The 25969-nt window shown below is 40.7% G+C and overlaps 1 protein-coding gene and 1 non-coding gene across 3 annotated transcripts in view; one reads left to right on the forward strand and one right to left on the reverse strand.

The window, feature by feature from the left end:
• The first annotated feature begins 2304 nt into the window (after positions 1-2304).
• The window catches only part of CCDC25 (coiled-coil domain containing 25), a 32871-nt gene continuing 9206 nt past the window's right edge, over positions 2305-25969 (forward strand). For both annotated transcript variants that reach the window (XM_006060256.4, XM_044939732.2), the window contains exons 1-6: positions 2305-2482; positions 7720-7767; positions 10951-10990; positions 14254-14305; positions 21467-21542; positions 25741-25844. In XM_006060256.4, coding sequence (XP_006060318.2) covers positions 2320-2482; positions 7720-7767; positions 10951-10990; positions 14254-14305; positions 21467-21542; positions 25741-25844 — 483 coding nt within the window. In that variant the 5' untranslated portion in view covers positions 2305-2319. The remainder of the gene's footprint in view (positions 2483-7719; positions 7768-10950; positions 10991-14253; positions 14306-21466; positions 21543-25740; positions 25845-25969) is intronic.
• Positions 15495-15601, reverse strand: LOC112584033. The gene has a single exon (XR_003108392.1). It is a non-coding gene; the product is annotated as a U6 spliceosomal RNA (small nuclear RNA).

The following is a 25969-nucleotide window of genomic DNA, read 5'->3' on the forward strand; positions in this document are numbered from 1 at the left end:
CCCTTGCATGACTGAAACCTCTCCCCTGGTGGAAACCACGTCTTCCAGAACCCCTTGGGCAGCGCCGGGCTCCTTTCTGGAGGCCTTACCTAGGTGCATTCTGGGAGTTGTAGTTTTCCGCAGAATGAAGACGTTCTCTGGTACTCGATATATTGAGGTCACTTGCTGTAAGATTTTTTTTTTTAATAGCAGCCTAAGCTTACTCCTTGGAAGGAAAGTTATGACCAACCTAGATAGCATATTCAAAAGCAGAGACATTACTTTGCCAACAAAGGTCTGTCTAGTCAAGGCTATGGTTTTTCCTGTGGTCATGTATGGATGTGAGAGTTGGACTGTGAAGAAGGCTGAGTGCCAAAAATTGATGCTTTGGAACTGTGGTGTTGAAGAAGACTCTTGAGAGTCCCTTGGACTGCAAGGAGATCCAACCAGTCCATTCTGAAGGAGATCAGCCCTGGGATTTCTTTGGAAGGAATGATGCTAAAGCTGAAACTCCAGTACTTTGGCCACCTCATGTCTAGAGTTAACTCATTGGAAAAGACTGATGCTGGGAGGGATTGGGGGCAGGAGGAGAAGGGGACGACAGAGGAGGAGATGGCTGGATGGTATCACAGACTCGATGGACGTGAGTCTGAGTGAACTCCGGGAGTTGGTGATGGACAGGGAGGCCTGGCGTGCTGCGATTCATGGGGCCGAAAAGAGTCAGACACGACTGAGCGACTAAACTGAACTGAAGATTCTCAAGTTACTTTTCACATTTGAAGCTATAATGCTGGCAATCAGTCGCTAAGTCGTATCCGACTCTTGGAACCTGATGGACTGTAGCCTGCCAGGCTCCTCTGTCCATGGGATTCTCCAGGCAAGAATACTGGAGTGGTTTGTCATTTCCTTCTCCAGGGGATCTTCCCAACCCAGGAATCCAACCCACGTCTCCTTCATTGCAGGCAGATTCTTTACCGACTGAGCTATGGTTACTTTTTTTTTTTTTTCCCTAGTGATGTTAGGGGAGAAGGCAATGGCACCCCACTCCAGTACTCTTGCCTGGAAAATCCCATGGACAGAGGAGCCTGGAAGGCTGCAGTCCATGGGGTCGCTGAGGGTCGGACACGACTGGGCAACTTCACTTTCACGCATCAGAGAAGGAAATGGCAACCCACTCCAGTGTTCTTGCCTGGAGAATCCCAGGGACCGGGGAGCCTGGTGGGCTGCCGTCTATGGGGTTGCAGAGTCGCACACGACTGAGGTGACTTAGCAGCAGCAGCAGCAGCAGTGATGTTAGGTGAAGCAATTTAAAAAAAAAAATTCAAGTTAAATAAAAAATTAAATCACGGCAGTAACATCTACATGCCAGGTATTCATGAATGTTTTATTTCATTCACCACAGCCTATGGGATATGTACCATCATTCCCATTTTATAGAGAATAAAACTGAGGGCCTGAAAACAATTATTATTCATAGGACAGTGTAGATTCTTTCTTTGGAAAGCCCAAAAGTTCCTAAAGCACTCGTTTGTTATTAGCTACGTTATTTTGTGTACCACGTCCTAGTACACTCTCTGGCACATTTCTTAGTTCTAAAAAAATTCAGTTAAGTGATGCGCTTAACTTCACATAAGAAGATAATAGAAATAATTAGGTAAAAGCGAAGTGCTGTTGGGAACTGAGTCAGATCATTCCCACTTTACAGCCGGAAGATTTGAGGTCCCCTCAGTCTCGTAGGTAACAGATGGCAGATCTTGGATTTAAAGGTGGAACAGTACGAGTCCAGACGCAGAGAGGCATACTGCCTCCGGTGAAACTAACTTTAATTCTAGAGTGTTCACCACGTCCTAAACCTTTTACACCTATTAACTTACTTAACTTTGGCAAAATAACCTGTTTATTAACCGCTCCATTCATACTCATTTTGCAGCTAAGTGCAGCAACCGAAAGTGCCCAACAAGTGATGGAGCTAGAATGAAAATAGTGGAGGAATTTGGGTTCATTTAAAATTTAATGAGCTTCTATACTAAGTTCCAAGTACCGTGATTAGTTCAGTGAAAGCGTAGCCGTGAAGAAGGCACAAGGTTTCTACTTTCGGGCAGCCCAGATGCGGGTGAAAAGCGGCAAATGAAACCAACCTGATAGCCCACAGGGTGGAGGTTCTAAAAATAAAGCCAGGCAGTGGCATTTTTCTCTTAAGATAGTTCCCCGCATCGTTTTCCACCCACCAATCCTCCTGCCTCCATCCTCTTCCCTTTGACCCCTAAATAAATTGAGTTCCGAGCGCGCCGACACCGCCTCCTCAGCAGAATTGGGGATGGCGCCGGCGACAGGCTAATTATGACGCGACCCGACGTCAGCCGGAAGTGCGTGGAGCAGTTCCGGGGAACGCGGCCTCCGCGCTTCCGGTATCCTGAGCTTCCAAGTTTGAGTACTGCTGCTGGGCGCTGTAGTTGTCCCACCGCCGCTGGGATCATGGTGTTCTACTTCACCAGTAGTAGCGGTGAGTGGTCGCCGAGACCTTCCGGGTCCGTATCTTGACTGTGGGGCTCCGAAGCCGAGACCTCGAGGCCACCGCTAGCCTGGTCCTTAAGTGCCTTCTCGGCAGTGAGTGCCTCTTCCCTCGTCCTGATGGTCTCTCCACCGTGTCCGTCCCAGTCCTCCCAGTGTGCCCCCTCGTCAGTGCCTGGTTTGGGGGGAGGGAGCGTAGAGGGGCCATCCCCAGTGCTCTCTTTGCCTCCGGTCGGTCTTCTTTTCCCTCAATCAGAAAGACCTGTCGCTACCTGAAATAGGCAGTTTGTGGACTTATTCACAGTACCATCGTGAAGTCTTCTCTTCCCCACCCACCCCAGTAACATTTAATCTTGCTGCTCTCTGGTAAGAAAGGAGACACCTGCCAACAACTCTGCCTTACAGAAAGTGCGCCTTACCCTTCCAGGAAAGGGTTATTGGGTTTGGATGCTACCGAAAGACTCTGGAGTGGCGAGACATACACTCATTGGGCAGAGTTAATGTCCCAGATTTTGAAAAGTGACATGATAGTTTCTGATTTGTCTTTGGCAGGCAAGAAAAGGGTGTGTTTAGTCCCCAGGAACTGCGGTGTCTTCGTTTCTCTACTTATATTTTTCTCTCTGCCTTAAATCAACCCCCTAGTTAGCTGCTCCTCCCCAGAGACAGCCCTCGCCTATCTTTTCCAAATGCCTTTCTTTCCTTGTTCCCACCCCAGGATTGCTTAGGTATATTTCTTGGGGGAATCCCCTTAACACAATGTATACGTTCAGCATTGCATTTAACATATGATGTTAAACTTTTGTCTGCTTGAGATAGTGTAAGCCCGTTGAAGGCAGGTACAGGCTCTCCTTGTTCCGCTAGCATAGTGCCTGGCTCTTAATAGGAACCCAATAAATACTTACTGAATAAATGAATGCTATTTTTTGACTTCTAGCACACTCTATTCTATTGCTACTCTCTGCCTACTTGTTAAAGGTGAAATTTAAGTGAAACTAGCAATAGTGGCTATGTGGGTTTGAACAGGGTGGCACTTGCTCTTTAGAGATGAGAAAGTTGAAGCCCAGGAAAGTTGTAACTCACAGAGCCCCTCCTCTGCTACTCCGCCACACTGTCACATCTCATTTTTCTCAATAGGTTAGGCTTCCACAGTGTGCTATAAGCCATTTCTCTGTTTTCGTGGACTTAGTTTTTTCTTATCCATATTATTAAAATTACTAGAAACAAAATTCAAACTAGCCTGAAAAATCATTCTAAGCTCCTAATTGCATTTTTATCTGCTGTCTGTCCTGTTCTGCCCTTCTGTCATAATATAACAGAAGCATCTTTTTGTAGCTTCTCCACTCACGAGAGTCCTTGACAACATAGTTATCCATACAAGTCCAACAATGGAATGACAAATATAGGCAGGGCATGTTGTTGTCCTTCTTTAGTTGCTAACTCCTGTCTGACTCTTTGAGATTATGTGGACTGTAGCCTGCCAGGCTCTTCTTCCCAGGCAAGAATACTGGGGTCAGTTGCCATTTCCTTCTCCAGGGGATCTTCACTGACCCAGGGGTCAATGTCTCCTGCATTGCAGGCAGGTTCTTTACTGAGCCACCTGGGAAGCCCGAGGCAGGGCATATAGGTACTAAATGTATTTTACACAGGCTACGTTATTCTTCTTAAAGCAATTCTAAATTCTTTGAGTGCCAGTCATATATATGGAGATGCCCCTAATAGAGCAGAGGGCTTCAGTTGATTTGTGGGTCATTTTTTTCTCATTGGCTTCCATTGCAGCATCAGAACTGCTTCCTGTCGGAAAAATATTTGGCCTCTTAGGTCTAATAAATCTACAATTGTGCAGCTTTTAAAATTGCAGAGTAATATAGTAGTAAAATTTTTTACATATTCCAGTATGGAAAACAATTTGAACATACAGAATCTTCAGGAAATGACTTAAGATAGATAGATAGATAAGCTTTTCAATCAACTGATGGTTTACTGCAATAAACCCCCCCCCCCTTTTTTTTTTAAAAAGTGGGCTGGAAATCGCAGTAGAAAATTTTTGCCTTCTCTTTTAAAATTAGTATCTCTGATTAAAATCTGCTTGTTCTTTCATGCTCCCATAATAGATTAAGAAAACAATAACCTTGCTGTATTTTCAGTGTCAAATTCAAGACCCTCTGATTTATGGATTCCTGCACATTAGTGCGTTAAGTTCACTTATGTTTTTAGTACCTTTTACCAGTGTCCTCCTCAATATAGATGGTTCTGTAAATTATGAAATTATCACAATGCCTCAAAAGTTGGGTTAATTGCTACACCTGAGTCAGGAGTCTTCAAGACAATTATTTCTCATACTAATCACATTATTTGGGTGAGAGTTACAAGAGTATTAGAATAATTCAGTTTACTCTTCCTTTATCCCTCTAACATGGAAAGGGAAAGTTGCTCAGTCATGTCTGACTCTTTGTGACCCCGTGGACTATACAGCCCATGAAATTCTCCAGGCCAGAATACTGGAGTGGGTAGCCTTTCCCTTCTTCAGGGGATCTTCCCAACCCAGGGATTGAACCCAGGTCTCCCACATTACAAGCAGATTCTTTACCAGCTAAGCCACAAGGGAAGCCCAAGAATACTGGTAGCCTATCCCTTCTCCAGGGGGTCTTCCCAACCCAGGAGTCAAACAGGAGTCTCCTGCATTACAGGTGGATTCTTTACCAACTGAGCTATCAGGGAAGCCACGGAGGAGAGCTTAATTCAGACTTCTTACTCGGAAGTCATGCTTCTTTTTAAAAAATTTTATTTTCTATTTTGACATTTCAGTCTTTCGGAAAAGTTACAGGAACATTAAAAGATTTCCTTTATAGCCTTCTCTCAGATTCCCCAAATTCTAACATTTTTACCACATATGCCTTATCTCCTTTTCCCCTTTCTTCTTTTTCCACGTTTTCCATCTCCCTTTGCCCCACTCTGTCTCTCTGCACACACACAAACACACTCCCAGGTTTTTTTTTTCCTTTCCTGAACCATCTATAAGTTGTGTCTTACCCCTAAATACCTCAGGGTATTTTTCTTAAAATAAAAAATATTCTGTTATCAGAAGACATTGTTCGCTATCCAAATTAGGAAATTAGCATTGCAGTGGTACTATTACCTAGTCAGCAACTTATATCCAGTTTTCATCAGAGTCCTAGTAATGAATTTATCACAAAAGAAACCTGCAAATCAGTTGTTGCATTCTGTTGTCATTCATTGCTCTCTGGAGTTCTGATCTGGAGCAATTGTTCAGTCTTTGTCTCTCATGACACTGTTGAAAAATTATTCTGTAGAATGCCCCTCAGTTTGGGGTTGTAGCAGTTATGTTATTAACCACCTCATTTTATAGGTCCGCCATCCATCATCTGTCATTCTCTTGACAGGAGCTTAGCTAGCTTGCCCTGCAGAGACAGCTTTGTTTACTTCAATCATTTAAAAAAAAAAATACCTTTTTTTCTGATCACAAAAACCATCTATATATTTTTTAAGCAAGTAGGTAAGGTCACTGTTAACAGTTAAATATATATATATATATCCTTCCATAGTATAAAGAAAATGGGTGTGTGTATTAGAAACATATGTAAGCATGTTTATATGTACAATTATTATTTTTTTTTACATATTGAATCTTACTGTTTATAGATAACACAGAAATACTGTTCTGCTAGTTATTCACCTACTCTTTTTAATGGATCCATGGCATTTTGTTTATGTGTTCTATAGTCTTAATTAACGCCTGTTCAGTTTGTATGAAGAGCTTCATTGCTTGGTGAAGTGTTAATCAGTAGGGTATGTACTCTTGGTGGTGACATTATAGGATCAAAAGGGTGTACAAATATAATAGCGCCCCAAGTGAACATCTGAAACACTTTTTAGTTGTATTCCTGCAGTTGGTATTTGTCCAAAGCTATGCAAAGGGCTTATCAGGATAATATAATAATTATAGACAGATCTCTCTGTCAACTAGTCAATACATACATTCTCTCCTTTCAAACTTCTCTCAACTACTTCCAAGTAATTATGGATGGTAGTCATCATAACTGCTCACTAAAGGAATTGGAAGTCTTCTGTTCCCAAGAAGGGCAACTATGCTTGATCATTTAAGGAGCTTTTCATTCGGAAAGTACAGGCAACGCTGAATTTACGAATCTACAAATGAAAGAGTTCAGAGGTCCACTTAATAGAGTAGTTCCAGCTCTGGAGCGACAACCAGCAGACCACCTAGCCCAACCTTAACACCTGTCAGCCAGGCTTTGTAGACAGAGACCCAGTGGCTGTTAATTCAGGAGTCTAGATCCAAATGGGGTCTAACAGATTTTGGTAGACTAGCTCAGAAACTCAGGACCCAGTTAGGATTTCAAAACCTAACTGATTGCAGATGGAGGAGCCCACAGCAAAACACACTAGCTGAGAAAAGCCAATGTCATTTCTAAGGTAAGCCATACCCGGAATATCCAGTTTGATTTAGGGTAGGAGTTAACACTGACTTCACATTAGAAATCGCTATAAAAAGAGATCTTAAAAAAAAAACCAAAAAAACCCAATCCCCAGAGATTTGGATTTGGTTGGTCTTAAGTGGAGCTGGGGCAAAATTAGGTGATTCTATAAACAGGGTTCAGTGTCACTGATGAGAAGAAGCTTGAGAGCCATGTTTCCCCTGAATGTGGTAGGGAGCCAGGTATGATTTGCAGCAGCCCTGGAATGTAACTAAATCAAATCATGGAAGATAAACCTTACCTAGGTATAGGAACCTATTTTTAAATGGTTGAGGTGATGAGTTTGGGTGGTTTTTTGGGGAAAAAAAAACAAAAACATATATATATATATATATATATATATACATATATATATATATAGAAGAAGGCAAAAGTAGATGATGGAACTAGAATTGCATTGTGCTACCTCCCTGAGAAAGTAGGAAGGCAGCCATTTTTAAGAGGGTTGGTCAACGTTTTACAGATGGTCAGTATTTTAGACTTTGTGAGCCACATACGGTCTCTCTAGCTTATTCTTCTTCATTTTGCTTCTTTCAACCCTTTAAAAATGTAAGAATCATTATGAGCTCAAGGGCTGTCCAAAAACAAGGCTGGATTTGGCCTACCATCCATGTTTTGCCAACCGGTCATAAGCATTTGTCCCTTGTTTTTCCCACCAAATAGGTGTGTCTGTAATGATGTTATCTAACTATGTCTTGTTTTTGTTTTGTCTTAGTTAACTCGTCTGCTTACACTATTTACATGGGAAAGGATAAATATGAAAGTAAGTTTTCAAAAGCATTTGATTTTGAAATTTCCAGCAGGTAAGTGTTAATTGCCTATTCTCTCCATGGTTTGTTGGATGAGTTTTCAGTTAACTACTATAACCCGTTAGAAGGAATTCCAAATGATTAATTTTCTTATAATGTAGTTGTATCAAGTGGTAATTGAGAGAATTAGACCATTTGTTGCTGATTAGGAACTTACATAGTTTTGTGGTATCATTTGATTTATGGGTGATAGGAATCAGAAGTTAACCTTTGCTAGTTTTCATCAAATAAAAATAATCTGTGGCTTAGACTTTTGCAAAGATCCTTTTCTGTACATTTTTACCTCATTTGAGAAACATATCTTGGTTTTTTTGAGGCTTCTTTTTGAGTTGAAATGTGAACAGTGTTTTGAAGCTTTCTTGACCACTCTCACACATATATCTATATCTTTATATATATATATACACACACACAGACACAGCTATCACATAAAATGTATATAACATTATAATTATGATGATGTGATAGTTATATAACAATATAATTATAAATCAGATCTATACAACTGTTTTGAACCCTGCTATAATCATAAGCAGACTCAGTGTAAGCAAGACTATCACATCCTAGCCAAGAGAAAAAAACCGTATAGCATAACTCATTTTTAAACAGTTTTTTCCTTATAATGAATTTATGCCATTGACTCTGGGTGTGACTTAATGGAGAAGCAGTGTGCAGTGTATTAAAACTTGAGTTTTATATTTCTCCTTGTAATCCATGAATGTCCTGGGTAAATTTTCTCATCACATCCTCTTGATGAATGTAACTGAGGATGCTGATACCTCCCTGTATTACACTGAGCAATAAGGCACAGTTATATCTCCTGGAGTTAGCTGAAACTCATGTTCATTGAGTTGGTGATGCCATCCAACCATCTCATCCTCTGTTGCCCTCTTCTCCTCCTGCCCTCAAGCTTTCCCAGCATCAGGGTCTTTTCTGATAAGTTAACTCTTCACATCAGGTGGCCAGTATATTGGAGCTTCAGCTTCAGCATCTGTCCTTCCAACGATTATTCAGGGTTGATTTCCTTTAGAATTGACTGGTTTGATCTCCTTGCAGTCCAAGGGACTCTGCAAGAGTCTTGTCCAGCACCACAGTTTGAAAGCATCAATTCTTCAGCACTCAGCCTTTATGGTCCAACTCTCACATCCGTATGTGACTACTGGAAAAACCCTAGCTTTGATTATACAGACCTTTGTTGGCAAAGTGATGTGTCTGCTTTTTAATATGCTAAGTTTGTCATAGCTTTTCTTCCAAGGAGCAAGCATCTTTTAATTTCATGACAGTAGTCACTGTCCACAGTGATTTTGGAGTCCAAGAAAATAACATCTGTTACTGTTTCCACATTTTTCCCATCTGTTTGCCATGAAGGGGTGGGATCAGAATAGGGGTCAGTTTTTCTGTGAACCTAAAACTGCTCTGAAAAATAAAGTCTGTTAAACAAAAGCAATGCAAAATGAGATAATATTAACAGCAGACATACAGAGAGTAAATGTGATCAGGGAGAGCCGAGAAGGCTTCTTGGAGGAGTGGGTTAAAGTGGAATGGCTAGATTGTGGAATCCTTTAAACCTCAGTTGTAGGAATTTCTTTCTATAGATGTAAATCTAGATACAGAGTTTACACCTCCGGATGTAAATTTAGATTCTACCCAGACCCCATTGGAGTGGTATTTCACTGTTGTTAAAGTATATGTAGGTAAAAAAATCTGTTGTGTAGAACATTTTTTCCCCAGGTACTTTTAGAGTCATCCACTCTCCTAGTCTGCTGTTAAAATGATATTACGTTTTTCAGGTGCTATGTTCTCTACTGTGCTTAGCACATCACCTTTACTTCTAATAGTCTTGATGACTTCTGACAAAGGACTGGATGGAACAAAAAGGAATTTTAAGTTGGACAGTTTACTTTCAGTAAAAAAAAGCTTTCTGATGTGTTCTTTATTAGCCAGCAGGTGTCACCAGGGAGCCAGACATTGCCCAAATGAAAAGAAGTTTTTATAATTTCCTTTTTCTCATCTTTCTGATTATTTGTTGGAGGTTTGCTCAACTTTTTACTTGCACTTACAGAAAACCCTTCAGAAAACTTAGGTGTATGCATTTGCTTAAAGTGCCCTCATCCGAGAGGGTACTCTAGCATCTTTTTGCTTTTCTGGACAATAAATACCTCATTCAAGTTAGACAGATTATACTTGAGTACATTTTAAATCATATATGTGAATCACTTTGTTCACCTTTTTTTATCTTTTTATATAATATCAATACCAAGTAATGCTTCTGTATTAAACACAGTTAATTACTAATTATTGATATGATTCATTGGAGGTATATATTGAAATAAAATATACACACACGGGAATTCCCTGACAGTCCATTGGTTAGGTCTCTGCACTTTCTTCTGTGGCCCGGGGTTCAATCCCTGGTTGGGGAACTGAGATCCCACAAGCCATGTGGTGTGGCTAAAATTAAAAAAAAAAAAAAAAGCATGCAATATAAACAAATACTTCACCTTTGTTCACTTCACCTTTTGAACAAATGCTTCATGATTATAATTGTTCAATTGTAAAAACTGTTAAAAGTGTTTTTAAAAAAAGAAGGTTAAGTGAAATATGCTAAAGTTTACTGTAAGTTGGGAAGGGAAAAAATACCAGTCTTTTCCACAAAACTTTTTCTCTCTCTTAATGAAGAAAAGAGCAATTCAAAAAGGCGTTGATGATGGAAAATTAAAAAAAATTTTTTTTTGAACAGTTTTTGTTTTATTTAAAAAATGTTTATTTTTTATTGACATATAGTTGATTTAAAATATTACTTTAGGGAATTCCCTGGCAGTCCAGGGTTAGAACTCAGCACTGGGTTCAGTCGTTGGTTGGGGAACTAAGATCCTGAAAGCTGTATGTCATAGCAAAAAAAAAAAAGAAGAAGAACCAAAGAATAATTTTAAAACAGAATTAAAATTTTAAAAATAAATATTATATTAGTTTCATATGTACAACATAGTGATTAGGTTTTTTTATAGATTGTACTCCATTTAAAGTTCTTACAAAGTAATAAAATTTAAAGTTACTACAGCTGTATTTCTCTGTGCTGAACAGTATATCTTGTTGCTTATTTGTTTCCTTTTCTTTGTTCTCTTCTGTCTCTGCAGATGAAGATCTGATCAAGTATGGCTGGCCTGAAGATATTTGGTAGGTAACAAATTTTGGTTCTGCTGTTTACAGATCATTATTTACTTTCTGAGACTTGGCCAACCACCTGACTCCTGTGATTAAAACTACAACTCATGGTTTGCCATTTGTTTATGACTGTTCAGTGGTAAAAAGCTGACCACCAGCACCCTTCGCTTATAAGTACCACGTTAACTGGGAAGGAGGCCTCAGAGATGGACCTCAGGCCTGACTGCAAAGGTCTTCAGAACCTAGGCTTGCCTTTACCGCCTGTGTGTCTCCTCAGAGTAGGTGGCTGAGACCGCCACACTGAGGCCCCAGAGATCTCCAGATCTGCACGCAAGAGATAAGAATGATTATATCTGTTACGTAGTTACCTGCTGTAAGGTTTGGGGCAGACATACCTGCAGAGAAATGATTACATATTCAGATGCACTATGAGAGGCGATTCACAACAGCCTTTTACCTGACATTAAAAGAAAAAAAGTAAGTGGAAGAGAAATTTCCAACATTCAGCCTACGTCTCCCGGGGTGCACTTACTGAACTGGTGTCTACAGATGCCTGATACCCATTTCAACACCCTTAATATTAATAATCTTGAGATTTAATGTCTTGTTGGAAGTGATCGACTAGTACTTCCAGAAGCTATTTGAGGTCTGATGTGAGCTGGCATAGCCCTAAATTTCAAGACCTGTTCCAGTTCATAAACCATTAATCCTGGAAACATTCCGAGGCATGCAAAAAACGAATGAGTTAATCTGCATTCCAGGGCAGATTTTCAACCTGGGTTACCTTGACGTAGACTCTGGAACTGAACCTCTGGGAATGTCAACATCTGAGTTTATACTGGGAAACTTCCTACAGTGCTTGGAAGCAAAGAATTTTTCTAGGATTAAATGAGAATGGAACTAAACTCATTTTTTAAAGTCTTTATTGGATTTGTTGAAATATGGCTTCTGTTTTATGTTTTTGGTTTTTTTGGCTGTGAGGCATGTGGGATCTCAGCTCCCCAACCAGGAATCAAACCTGCACCCCTTGTTTTGGAAGTGCAGAGTCTTACCACAGAAGTCCACCATGGAAGTCCCTACATTCTTTTTAAACAAAGGAAAACAGAAAAAGTGTGTGTTTACTGCCTCCAGACTCCCTAATGAGTAATATATCCAGAGACCCCTCTTGAAGAAGTAAAATTATCCAACTTTGGGTGCTCTGCATCTCTATAGTCTCAGGTCAGGGATGCTCATATATTCAAGTTTCTAGTCTCTGTATTCAGTGAAGGGTAATAGTGATTAAGCAGGGAAAGGAAAGTAAGCGGAAGAGAGAGAACTAGGGAACTAGTGGGCATAATTTAAACTTGGAGTGAGCATTTGGGACGTTTGTTAAGGAAGCTTGCTCCAAATAGTTTACAGAGCTGACTTTTTTGTCTGTTTTACACTTCAACCAAAGCCCTGAATATCCATACATTTCCCCTGTCCTTTGTAGAGGTGTACCTATAAGCCTGAAGTTCAAGTAGATCATCAGTGGTATTCCTGTGTGTGTTTTAGTACTTTGACTGCCTGTGTATGAACCCAGTATATATGTATGTTGAACTATAATGTATTTCTACTGACAAAATTCCACATCAGGGACCTGTAAGGGAAGTGAGAATACAGTCAAGCTACTATGGGTATGTAGAAAAGAGTTGTTGTAAATCGAGAACTTTAAATTGGAATGGGAGACGTTTTCTCAATTGAGCTTGCTTATGAATGGGGTATTTTTCTAACACCCTAAAACAGGGTAGTGAGATATAATTACTAGATTTTCAAGAAGCTTATTTTCTGGCTGGACAGTGCCGAGCAGAAGAAAATCAGTAGGAATCTCTTACATGAGAATGCAAATAAGTAAATGAACCTGAAGAAGAAAAATAAACCAAGATGTTATGTTCATTTCTGGCTGTCAGTATTTGTGAGGAGTAAAACCTAGAGTCATCATAGACTGCCAAAAAATGTGTAGAACTTTTTTGTATTCAAAGTCACTAGCAAGATGCTTAACCTTTTTAAAGAGGGCATTACAAACAGCATAATCTTGACCTTTAAATAGAATCACACTGTCTACATCTTGGAGTGGGTATAAATGTGTAACCATTTTCAGTTCTAAAAAATTCTTTAATGCTAATAAAATATCTAGAGAAATATATAATGGGCTGTGATGTTGTTCCCTTAAAATTTTATTGAACATTCTTCAGTCTTGAAAGGACTAAGGAAGAGAAGGCTGAAGCTAACAGAATCAGGAGTGACAGCTGTGTGTTACCATTGTTTGCTAGCATTCTGAAGGCATCTTTGGGTGTTGGGAAGAGAGATCCACCTCATTTAGTGATTTCTAAAGGTGAATAACTTAAAATCCCCAAATGTTGGGTTAGGTGAAAAAAGGACATTTTAAAAAGATTTAATTAAATTAATGAATGATAGAACCTTAATGAAAGGTAAATGCAGGACTTTGGGAGTAAGAGGGCTTTCTAATACTTTTAGGACAACATCATAAAGGGCACAATCACCATGCTTTCCCAGGAATCGAGTACTAGTGTCATTATTAGATGTAAGGCTAAATGAATTGGGTTTTGGAGTTTTTTTAGTTTTGTTTTTTCTTTTAAAATTAATTTTTACTGGAGTATAGTTGCTGGATGAATTGCTAGTCTGACCCCTAAAGGGTCCACTTACTGCTTCAGTCCTTACTTGACTTTTCTGTCTCTGATTGACATCCTCTTTGGATTGTTTTGCCATTGCTTGAAACTCAGGATGTCCCAAACCAGACCTGTCATCTTTCCCAGCTGGCTCCCTCTGCAGCTGTCAGTGGTCCTGCAACTTTTCCAGGCTTGCAGCCCTGGAGTCTTGATGACTTCTTTCATTCCCTTCTCTTCCCTCCTAAAATTCCTTTCCCATGTTTGTATACATCCCATGCTTCAGCCTGGGACCCTCCAAATCTCAGTTCACCAGTGAATCCTTGGGTCACTGATAGCTCTTTCTCACTTGAAAAATCACACTTCCTGGGCATTTAATGTTCGTCACCTCCTGTACTCATTTTGGCACTTAGTCTTGCACACCTGCAGAACTCTCCATGTTTTTCTTGCCTCTCCCAGTTGAAAGTGAGCCCTTCGGAGGTGGTTGGCTGTGTTTTCTGCTCACCATGGTGCTCAGCATGCAGTAGGCAACTGAATTCACATTTTTGGCCTGGAGTGCTTTCAACACAGGTGGCATGAGGAGATGGGTATCTTGTACCTCTTGCTAAAAGTGGTTTTCATTCTTTGTAGGTTTCATGTGGACAAACTCTCTTCGGCTCATGTGTACCTTCGATTGCATAAGGTAACTGGGTTTAAACATGGATTCAAAATTTTTTTCTTTTTTTTTTTTTTTAATTTTATTTTATTTTTAAACTTTACATAATTGTATTAGTTTTGCCAAATATCAAAATGAATCCGCCACAGGTATACATATGTTCCCCATCCTGAACCCTCCTCCCTCCTCCCTCCCCATTCCATCCCTCTGGGTCGTCCCAGTGCACCAGCCCCAAGCATCCAGTATCGTGCATCGAACCTGGACTGGCAACTTGTTTCATACATGATATTTTACATGTTTCAATGCCATTCTCCCAAATCTTCCCACCCTCTCCCTCTCTCACAGAGTCCATAAGACTGTTCTATACATCAGTGTCTCTTTTGCTGTCTCGTACACAGGGTTATTGTTACCATCTTTCTAAATTCCATATATATGCGTTAGTATACTGTATTGGTGTTTTTCTTTCTGGCTTACTTCACTCTGTATAATAGGCTCCAGTTTCATCCACCTCATTAGAACTGCTTCAAATATATTCTTTTTAATGGCTGAGTAGTACTCCATTGTGTATATGTACCACAGCTTTCTTATCCATTCATCTGCTGATGGACATCTAGGTTGCTTCCATGTCCTGGCTATTATAAACAGTGCTGCGATGAACATTGGGGTACACGTGTCTCTTTCCCTTCTGGTTTCCTCAGTGTGTATGCCCAGCAGTGGGATTGCTGGATCATAAGGCAGTTCTATTTCCAGGTTTTTAAGGAATGTCCACACTGTTCTCCATAGTGGCTGTACTAGTTTGCATTCCCACCAACAGTGTAAGAGGGTTCCCTTTTCTCCACACCCTCTCCAGCATTTATTACTTGTAGACTTTTGGATTGCAGCCATTCTGACTGGTGTGAAATGGTACCTCATAGTGGTTTTGATTTGCATTTCTCTGATAATGAGTGATGTTGAACATCTTTTCATGTGTTTGTTAGCCATCTGTATGTCTTCTTTGGAGAAATGTCTATTTAGTTCTTTGGCCCATTTTTTGATTGGGTCATTTATTTTTCTGGAGTTGAGCTGTAGGAGTTGCTTGTATATTCTCGAGATTAGTTGTTTGTCAGTTGCTTCATTTGCTATTATCTTCTCCCATTCTGAAGGCTGTCTTTTCACCTTGCTAATAGTTTCTTTTGATGTGCAGAAGCTTTTAAGGTTAATTAGGTCCCATTTGTTTAAAAATATGGAACGCTTCACGAATTTGCATGTCATCCTTGCGCAGGGGCCATGCTAATCTTCTCTGTATCGTTCCAATTTTAGTATATGTGCTGCCGAAGCGAGCACCAAAAGTTTTTTCTTTAGTGATGAGCATCCTGTCTAGTCCTCTGTCCTTTTTTTTTTTTGAAAATAAATTGCTTAGAGTAATAAATATGTACAAAAGTCTACAAATTAGCTGATGAAGAGATGTCTTCCCCTCACCTAGGAAATCACTAAGGGCAAATCTGGTAACTTGAGGTTTGAAAGGGGAGCACAGCACATGTTTTCCAGCTAGAGGCACTGTCTTGTCCCACCGGCTGAGGTGTGCTGTGTGTCACCTCTGCTGTCTCTCTGTCATTTCAGTTGACACTACTGGACTTCCTGTCTTCTTCTGGGGAGATCGCATTGTGGTTCCTTTTTCTCAGACTGGTGATTCTCCTGTCTCACCAAGGGTGCATGTACCTGCTACCCGGGGCTTCTTCAGGAGGTTTAAAACAGCGTTATCATAGTAAAGGGAAAAGATTCCATGTTCCCTAGTCACATAAAACTGTTTTTCTAATCTGTCTTTATATCCATATATTTTGTATAGTTGAATCATAGGGTATAGATAATTGTTATGTGGAGTTGGTGATGGACAGGGAGGCCTGGCGTGCTGTGATTCATGGGGTCACAAAGAGTCGGACACGACTGAGCGACTGAACTAAACTGAACTGATATTTATTTTGGGATGATTTTAGATTTATAGAAAAGTCGCAGAGGTAGTATGAGTTCTGTACACGCCATGCCCAGTTTTCCCCACTGCTAACATCTTACATTACCATGGTAGGTTTGTCAGAACTAAGGAGCCACGGGTGCAGCGCTGGTCACTAACCTCTGGGCTGTTTTGATTTCTACAGTTTTTCCATTAACGTGCTTTTTCTGTTCCAGTATCTGGTCCAGGATCCCACACTGCATTTTAGTTGTCGCACCTGCCTAGTCTCTGGTCTGTGACAGCTTCTTACTCTTTATCTTTTTGTCATGACCTTGACAGTTTGAGAAATACCGCTCAGGTAGTTTATGGAATGGCACTCAGTGTGGGTTTTTCTCATGACTAGACTGGAGTTACGGGTTTAGGGAAAAAGTAGCACAGAGGTGGAGTGCTCTTATCCCATCATGTCAGGGGTACGTCTATTCACAGGACTTAGCACTAATGTTGTTAACCTTGGTCTCCTGGCCAGGGTAATGGTTGCCGGGTTTTTCCACCAGAGAGTTGTATTCCTCCCCATTTTCATACTTCATTATTTGGAAGCAAGCCATAAGTCCATCCTGTACTCAAGCAGGGAGAGGATAGAACTAAGTCCCACGTCCTAGAGTAGGGAGTATTTGCATGTATTGTTTGGAATTCTTCTGTAAAGATTCGTCTCTTCTCCCCCATGTATTTAATTTATTCTTTTACTTATATCAGTATGGACTGTGGCATTATATGGCTAAAATCGTCCCTGCTTTGACTCTTCCTCCTCAGCTCCTGTGTTCCTCTGACATGCTCCTGTCGTTTTGGTTTTAGAGTCCTTCCTTACTTTCTGACATTCCTAGATGCTCCAGGCTCATGTATTTTCCCTGCTCCAGCCCTAGAATCAGCCATTTCTCCAAAGAACCTTGGTTCCTTTTATTGAGAAATGGTATTTAGAAACCAAGACCTGGACTCTGGGAGTGCTCATTGCTACTGGAGTGTCATTGCTTCTAGGCCCTCTCATGTGACAGAGCTAGGAAATATGTGTGTATATATATATATTAATGGCAACCCACTCCAGTGTTCTTGCCTGGAGAATCCCAGGGACGGGGGAGCCTGGTGGGTTGCCGTCTATGGGGTCGCACAGAGTCGGACACAACTGAAGCGACTTAGCAGCAGCAGCATATATATTAACCCATGTTAGTAATTTGTGTAAATAATTGTTTCTGTACCTACAGTAAGCGAAACATGAGCTCCTACTGATGTCTCTGGTGAATCCATTACTGTGGGGGCCTTTCTCACCTTCCTTCCTTGCTCATCTATTATTACTTCCTTCTTAGACAATGGGAAAGGAGACCTGGCTCCCACCATCATTTGCTTATTTGAATCCAGTCTATGTGGAAGTGGTTTCAGATTTGGTGACCTGTATACCCATAAGAAACAACTTTGTCAACTAGAGTACAGTGTTTATGTGCAGTTATTTTTGGTTCTGCCTTATAGTTTCCATTCAAAATGCTGTTTTTCAAAGTTACTTGTAAGCTGCTTTCTCTGCGATGCCTTGCAGTGACATTTGTCATGCACTTAGATTCTTTCGTCTCAGTCTGCATTCCTCCTTGGCATCCCCTCGTTGATTGTATTACATGACCATGTTATTTTTATATTTATTGTTTTGACTGGCTGCTTCGAGTTGACAGTATGCCACAGTTAGTTTGAAAGCTCCCTGTCAGAATATAAGTTGTTTACAGCATTCAGTATTATGAAACCCCAACAAGAAATGTTTTTTATGAACTATTTCCTTTTCTTCTTTTTATTTTTTTTTAAGCGTATTATTGGGTCAAAAGATATAAACATTTTAGTAACTCCTTTTATGCCAGATTGCCCTTTGAAAATATTGTGCTTATTTAAAATGCTACCTGATATGTATAGGTTTTCCAAAAACGTTTTGGGGTTTTATAACTGAAAAGCAACCTTTTGACTATTTTTAATTAAAAAAAAAAAGATTTCATTATGCTGATAATATTTACTTCTCAGTGTACTAACAAGATAAAACATGCTACCCCACCTTTACTTATTCTGCTTGTGTTTTTGAGAACTGTATTGTAAAAAAGAAAAAGAAAAAAAAGTTTGTGAACTCTGTGCTGGAACAAAATTCTGAATTTTCCTAGGCAACTTCTTGCCATTCTGAAACTATTTTAATTTTAGAGAAAATAAAGAATGGTGTTCCCAACTTTCCTTTTGGTTCAGATTAAGTTTTTTCCTTTGGATTCTGCTGTGTCAGAAAATGGAAATAACGGTGATAGTCCCAAGTTCACCTTACCACCAGTTAGTACTTGTCAGAATAGGAGTTCCATTTCATTTTCTTTTGGAAGCCCATAATTGTGCTCAATAAAAATCTGTGCTCCTAAAGGAACTTCTGCCTGGTTGATGTCCTGCAGTAAAGGCCATCAGTTCAGTTCAGTTGCTCAGTCATGTCCGACTCTTTGTGACCCCATGGACTGCAGCATGCCAGGCCTCCCTGTCCATTACCAACTCCCGGAGTTTACTCAAACTCATGTCCATTGAGTTAGTGATGCCATCCAACCATCTCATCCTCTGTCATCCCCTTCTCCTCCTGCCTTCAGTCTTTCCCAGCATCAGGGTCTGAGTTTCTGCTTCAGCATCAGTCCTTCCAATGAACATTCAGAACTGATTTCCTTTAGGATGGACTGGTTGGATCTCCTTGCAGTCCAAGGGACTCTCAAGAGTTTTCTCCAACACCACAGTTCAAAAGCATCAATTCTTCAGCGCTCAGCTTTCTTTATAGTCCAGCTCTCACATCCATACATGACTACTAAAAAGTAAAGGCCATAGCCCTTTGTATTAATTAGTAGGTACCAAGTAAGTGCTCAGCTTTCTTTATAGTCCAACTCTCACATCCATACATGACTACTGGAAAAAGTAAAGGTCGTAGCCCTTTGTATTAATTAGTAGTTACCAAGTAAGCGTTGGAGATGCATTGAGACTAAATAATTCAGAACCTAGACTCTGGAGCTGGACTGCTGGCTTCAAATCCTGGCTCTGCTCATACCAGCTGTGCACCTCTGAGCAAGTTATTCAGCTGTGCCAGTTTCCTCTGTAAAAGGGAGCTCACAGCCCCTGACTCACTGGGTCATTGTAAGGATTAAATGAGCTAGCATGACTGAAGTTTTGTGTTTTTTTTTTTTTTTTTTTTTTTGCTGCACCATGCAAGATCTTAGTTCCCTGATCAGGGATCGAACCCTTGCTCCCTGCATTCAGAGCTCAGAGTCTTCACCACTGGACCACCAGGGAGGTCCCAACTAAAACATTTCTAATAGTGCCTGGCACTTGCTTAGTGCTATGTGTGTTTCTTCTTCTTCTTCTTTTTTTTTTTTTTGTCAATTTCAGGTGAATTCAACCCCAGCTTTAAAGCTTATGGATATTCATCAAGTGTTTGGCTTTTTTTCTACACTTCTTTGTTTTTTTGAAAACCTATAGAAAAGTCTCACTTATCAAGAGGTTTCTTATCTCATTAACACAGATGGCACAAAGCCTACAGTCAAAATTCTGGCCTTTACCTTAGACTCCCCATGCGTTTTGTTTACTCTGACTTAATGCATAATACTAGGCCAAATGATTTTATTTTATTTGGTCTGCTCATATTATTAGAAATAGCAAAACAAGAAGAGGGGATTGCTTCAGGAATAGCAATAGCTTTAGGTAGTAAGAAGGACCATTGGTACATAACCTGATATTAAGGGCCAAGATAACATTTTCACAAAATCTCCATAAGCACCGTACTCTGGGGCCAGTTGTTAGAGCATGACTTTAGTCCTGGGTTCATCCCTCAGCTCTGACATTCACAAGACATGGAGGATCTTGGCCCAGTTACTGAACCTCACTAAGCTTCATTTTCTTCATTGGTAAGGTGAGCATAATAATACTATCCATTTCATATGTCTATTTACTTAATGTTCCTACCGTTCAAAAAGTGAATATTCCTAAAGCGGTTCCTAATTTGTTCTTTATTATTCATTTGATGTGTTTAGTGTAGGGTCAGTCAGCTTCTATGAATGTTAGAAGCCCCTGACGGCATCACCATCACTATATTGTAGCCTAGTGTAGTGGTTGATATTCATGATGATGACATTGTGTTAATCAAGTTGGTAAATTCAGAATCCTGTATTTAAGTGAATAAGTCTATTCACAGGATGAGGGTTAAGTAGTTACACTTAAATCACTTATTTTTTAGTCAAAATTTAGGTATTTGAGAGATTCCCATTTTGAAACATTAAGGGGAAAAAAAAATAGAACAAACTTAATTTTTCAAATAGTTAGGTAGATAAAACATTTCACACCTGGACAGAAGTGCTTCTGTAATCCCATGCCTAACAGCCAGTGCTGAGCTGATTTCCACTAGCTCTTGCCTCTGACATATTTTTGTTCCTTTGGAATGGTTTTGCTTATTCAGCTTTGACTTTGATACTGTATCTGTAAAGTGAATGAATCGATATTTTTTTCTCCCTTACGGTGGAAGGTTATATGTAACACACCAGGAGCTTGGTTCCTGACTAAAGCTGAGGGTAGATGACCTACCAGATGATTTGAGACCCAAAACTGTAAGATGCCTCATGTGTGTGTGTGTTTTAGTCTCTCGGTCGTGTCTGACTCTTTGTGACTCCATGGACTGTAGCGCACCAGGCTCCTCTGCCCATGGGATTCTTCAGGCAAGAACACTGGAGTGGGTTGCTATTCTCTTCTCCAGGGATCTTCCCGACCCAGGGATTGAACCCAGGTCTTCTGGATTGCAGGCAGGTTCTTTACTGTCTGAGACATTGGGGAAGCCCTTGAGAGGGATGTCTCTTGAAAGGGAGGTTATAGGGACCTCAGCTAAGAAATCTTCCCATTCCAAAAACAGACACCACTTTTCCACAAGGTTTCTAAAATTATGAATGAGAAGAAAGAAGGGAAAAATTACTCAGACATAAAAACGCTTAATATTTTGGTGGTTTTCTTTTCATACCCTGTTTTTTAATTTACCTATTAAGTATTAGTATTTTCCATATTACTGCCTTTTCTTAAACATTTCCATAATTGACTTTATTTTTCAGTGTCTTGAAATACAGTTGAAGATCCCCTTGCTTTTAGTAAAATTGTGCCTAGTCAGGTAGCAAAGCCCTATAAAAGTGTTCCATTATTGCTCAGAAACAAGGTGGTGGGCCATTTGGTTTATTTTTGTGTTTCAGGGAGAGAAAATAGAAGATATTCCAAAGGAGGTGCTGATGGACTGTGCCCATCTTGTGAAGGCCAATAGCATTCAAGGTCAGTTTTCCTAGAGGTGTTTTCAGAACTCACATCACTTTGTGTCTGAAATGGATTACATCATAGAGAACATGTTACTGACTTTGGCTTGAGTCTGGAGAATAACATGTATATAATATGCCTTTCCCCTGTTTTGTTGTTTAAGATGGCAATCTCGCTACCTGTCAGAAAACTGAAGACTAATTTCCCCACCTCTCTAATGTTCATGGCCCATTTCAAGTCTTTTTTTTTTTTTTTTTTTTAACCCTGTTTTCTTTCCCTTGAATAGAAACTTGTCTAGACTTGCCTACCCTTAAGGTTATTTGTGAAAAGACTTTTGGAAATTAGGTTATATTAAAAGCCAGGCGACAGATGTGTCTCAGGTCTTTATTTGTAATGTTGTTGGATATCTTTATTTTCATTATTTGTTACTGTTTTCTTGGCCAAAAAGTTCTTTGGAGGTTTTCCATAAGGTGTTATAGAAAAATCCAAATGAACTTTTGGCCAACCCAATACAGTCTAGAATTCAAGTCTGCCATTTGCTCTTTCCTACTTTTTCTTTCTTATCTCCTTACAGACTTTTTTCTCCCTATGAATTTTACAGATATAAAATCCACTGATCTTGTTGTCTCCCAGAGAATTTTAAATAATTGGTCTGGGGTGATAGAATCAGTATTTTTATAGTGCTCTCCAGATGTTTCCAATGTGCAAAGAGTGTTGGGACAATCCGCCTCTGTGTTTTAAGTAGGACCTGTAATACTGGGCTTGGTGCCTGTTGGGTTCTACTGTACAGGATTTAATTTTTCAATGGTCACTGTAGGTCAAGAAGGACAATTAATGGAGTGGAGGTGGCAGTTATAAAGGAGTGTAGGGAGATGGTGTTCTCCTGAGAATGACTGAGCTGATGGACTGGATTTTAGTTGTAGGACATGGATCTAGATAGGGTTGAGGTAAGTTTGGGTTCCTTTGAAGTTGAGGGCCGATCCAGAGGGAGGAGAAAAAATATGGTTTACATAAAAGATAAGCATGGGGCAGACACAGAGCTGACAGCAGGTCGCAGAGGTCGGTGATTACTGGAGCAGAGCTGGAAATGAGCCCCTCCCCTACCTTTTAGCCTGCAGATCTCACGCAGGCAGCTTTCCTGGGTCAGGGGCCTAGCCAAAGAAACCAGAAATCTTGTCCTGTAGACCCACTCATTTTCAGCTCCATAAATCATTAAATTGTAATTCATTTTAGGACATTCCATTTTTATGAGTAGAACCAAGTTGCTAAGATTTCCAGGTAAGATCTCTGGTTACTGAAATAAAAATAATAAAAATTGAGACTGTCATCATCCTCTTGCCTTGTGTGTTCCAACCTCTTTCACGTATTCTTGTCCCCTTCCCACGCCTCTGGCTGGCAGAGGCAACTTTGTTAAAAGAGCCTTGGCCTTGTTATTCTTGGCCCAGCCTCTTTCTCCTTAATCCCTTTGTAGTTTACTAGTTCTAGAGAAAACAGAAAAGAGAAGTTATTGAATCACTGAATCGTTAGCCTCTCCTCTTCAGCCTTCCACAGGGATTGCTCACTTAGCAGAGGAAGGAGCTGAGCCCAGGCATCTCACTGTCAGGAGTTAATAGAGGATGCTGGGGAGTGAAGAAGATTGTCTTTGCTGTGGGATTTGCTGAGCGCACTCCATCTGTGTCACTTTGTCCTTAAAATATTTTCCTCCCTGGCTGACCACCTCCCATGCCCTTTGTCCTCATGGAATCTGGTCAGCCTCTTCTTTATTCACTTTATAATCTCTTGCCAGATTATACTGTCTGAAAGCCTGGACACTTTCCATGACACCCTACACCTTGTCCATACAGTTAAATCCAGACTTCCTAAGCTGGCATTTAAGCATCTCAGATCTGACCACAGACTCTGTTTCCCTTCGTATATTTCACACTCCAGCCAAAGCAAATATCTGCTGTTTTCCTACCTTGTGCCTTTGCTTGTATTGTTCCCTCTGCCCTCAATGTTATACTCCTGCTCAGTCATCACATGTCTGGATCCAAGCTAAGGCTGAGGGTTGACACAGTAGTTATAATAGTAAGAGCTGCTGCTACTGCTGCTGCTTAAATCTCTTCAGTCGTGTCTGACTCTGTGCGACCACATAGACAGCAGCCCACTGGGCTCCCCTGTCCCTGGGATTCTCCAGGCAAGAACACTGGAGTGGGTTGCCATTTCCTTCTTCAATACATGAAAGTGAAAAGTGAAAGTGAAGTCTCTCAGTTGTGTCCCACTATAGCGACCCCATGGATTGCAGCCTACCAGGCTTCTCCATCTGTGGGATTTTCCAGGCAAGAGTACTGGAGTGGGGTGCCATTGCCTTCTCCAGTAAGAGCTGCTAACATTGACTCTTAATTACATGCCTGGCACTGTGCCAGAAACATCACACATTATTCATTTATCAACTCTACTGAATTAAGAACGTTATTTTCATTTTATAGATGAGGAAGCCAAGATTAAACCAATTAAGAAATAAGGAACTTAACCTCTCCTGTGGAATCTTTCCCTTTTTCCATCTTTGAGTGACCTCTGCCCTCCCTGAACTGCCTGAGCGCTTTACCTATATCTTTCCATATCACTTGACAACGTCTCATTTTACTTGAACTTATTTATCTGACTCAACAGAAATGAGTTCGAGCAAACTCCAGGAGATAGTGAAGGACAGGGAAACCTGGAGTGCTACCATTCATGGAGTTGCAAAGAGTCGGACACAACTTAGTGACTTAACAAAAAAAAAATGTATTTATCTGTCCTCTTTTAATCTTAGAGGACAGGATCCATTGTCTGAGCCATGTTTCTGTCTCCCACAGTGCCTTGCATGTGGAGATTTTTTTTAACTTAATTTTGAAAAAAATTTCAAACCTGCAGAAAAGTTGTAAGAAAAATACAGCTCTCATCTGCCTTTCAGAGTCAAGAATTTTTCCGTATTGGTTTGCTCTTTCCCTATGATATACTCAATGGTTTTTTGTTCTTTTTTTTTAGCTGAACCATTGAAAAGAATTCACAGCCCTCACGACCATTCAGTGTGTCCTAAGGACATTGCCTAAAGTAATTGTGTTACAGTGATTAAAGTCAGGAAATGTAATGTGGGGAGAATGCCGTTACCCACTTCTGTCACTTTATAACATCTCTTTTTCCTCATCCAGGATCCTGTATTCTATTCACTTGGCATGTTTCTCTGGTCGCCTTTAATCTGGACACTTCTTTGTTTTCAGGACTTTGACACTTTTAGAGTGGAGGCCACTTTGGCCTCCTGATGCTTCCTGTTCAGTAGGATCAAATTTTCTGGCAGGAATACTATGCAAGTGAAGCCTCGTGCATTACAGTCAGGAGGCACCTGCTGCCAGTTTGCCTTGTTTTTGGTGATGTTAACATTGATCGTTTAAATAGGGCTGTGTTCCCCAGATTTGCCCAGTGTATGTGGTCATTGAATATAAACACTGACATGTATCACCATCAGATTCAGAAGGGCCTTAGGGAGCACTGGACCAGTGATTAAACTGGGATTCTTGGAGCTGCCTGGGAGGCGGTTGGCGTGGAGGGGCACATGAAATGGGGGCGGTGAGGGCATAGGAGGCGTGAACAGGGCTCCTGCCACCCCTTTTATCCAGAGCATCTTTGCTTTGACTACTTTGACATGTTTTCTTTGGTGAAAGACGTTCCACTGCTAAAAGAAACAAACAACAGGAACGCTACTAAATGAGTCCAGCCTCCTCATATTTCAGACAAGATTCCAGGAGCCATGGGGACTTGCCCAAAGTGAACCAGCTGGTTTGTGGTAATGCCGGGTAGGATTCTGTCTCCGGAGTTCCTTTATCTTGCTGCTTAATCTTCATTAGGTCAAGGGCTCCTTTGAGAATCTGAGAAAACCTGTTTGGTCCTTTTCTCTTTAAAAACACATACAGTAAATGTTGTTCAACTTTAGAAAGCCTCAGAGTCCCTGAAGCTGATCTCTAGACCCCTGCTTTCCATTGGAATACTTTAGCTTGAATTATTTGTGGCCTTTACCATTTGTCTTTGTAGGGGGCTTCTTTTTTAAAAAGACAAAATATTTTGTGGTTTGAAACACTCCGTGGCCTATTCATTCTCAGCCTTTTCCCCTGTCGGATTATGGTGACTTAGTCATGGGTGTGGGCGCGCGTTGCTCAGCGTCCCCCTGCCCACATGCTGAGGACAGTCTCTCTCGCAGGCTGCAAGATGAACAATGTGAACGTGGTGTACACCCCGTGGTCAAACCTGAAGAAGACGGCCGACATGGACGTGGGCCAGATTGGCTTTCACAGGCAGAAGGATGTGAGTGTGCCGACACCGGAAGCGGTGGCGCCCTCGTGCTGAAGGGCGTCTGTCTCTGCTGTCCAGGGCTCCGCATGTCTGTTTCCTAAAGGGAGTGCACTTGGGTGGCAGAGGAAAGCTTCTGC

The sequence above is a fragment of the Bubalus bubalis genome, chromosome 3, assembly GCF_019923935.1.
Source record: "Bubalus bubalis isolate 160015118507 breed Murrah chromosome 3, NDDB_SH_1, whole genome shotgun sequence".
NCBI classification, from domain to species: domain Eukaryota; kingdom Metazoa; phylum Chordata; class Mammalia; order Artiodactyla; family Bovidae; genus Bubalus; species Bubalus bubalis.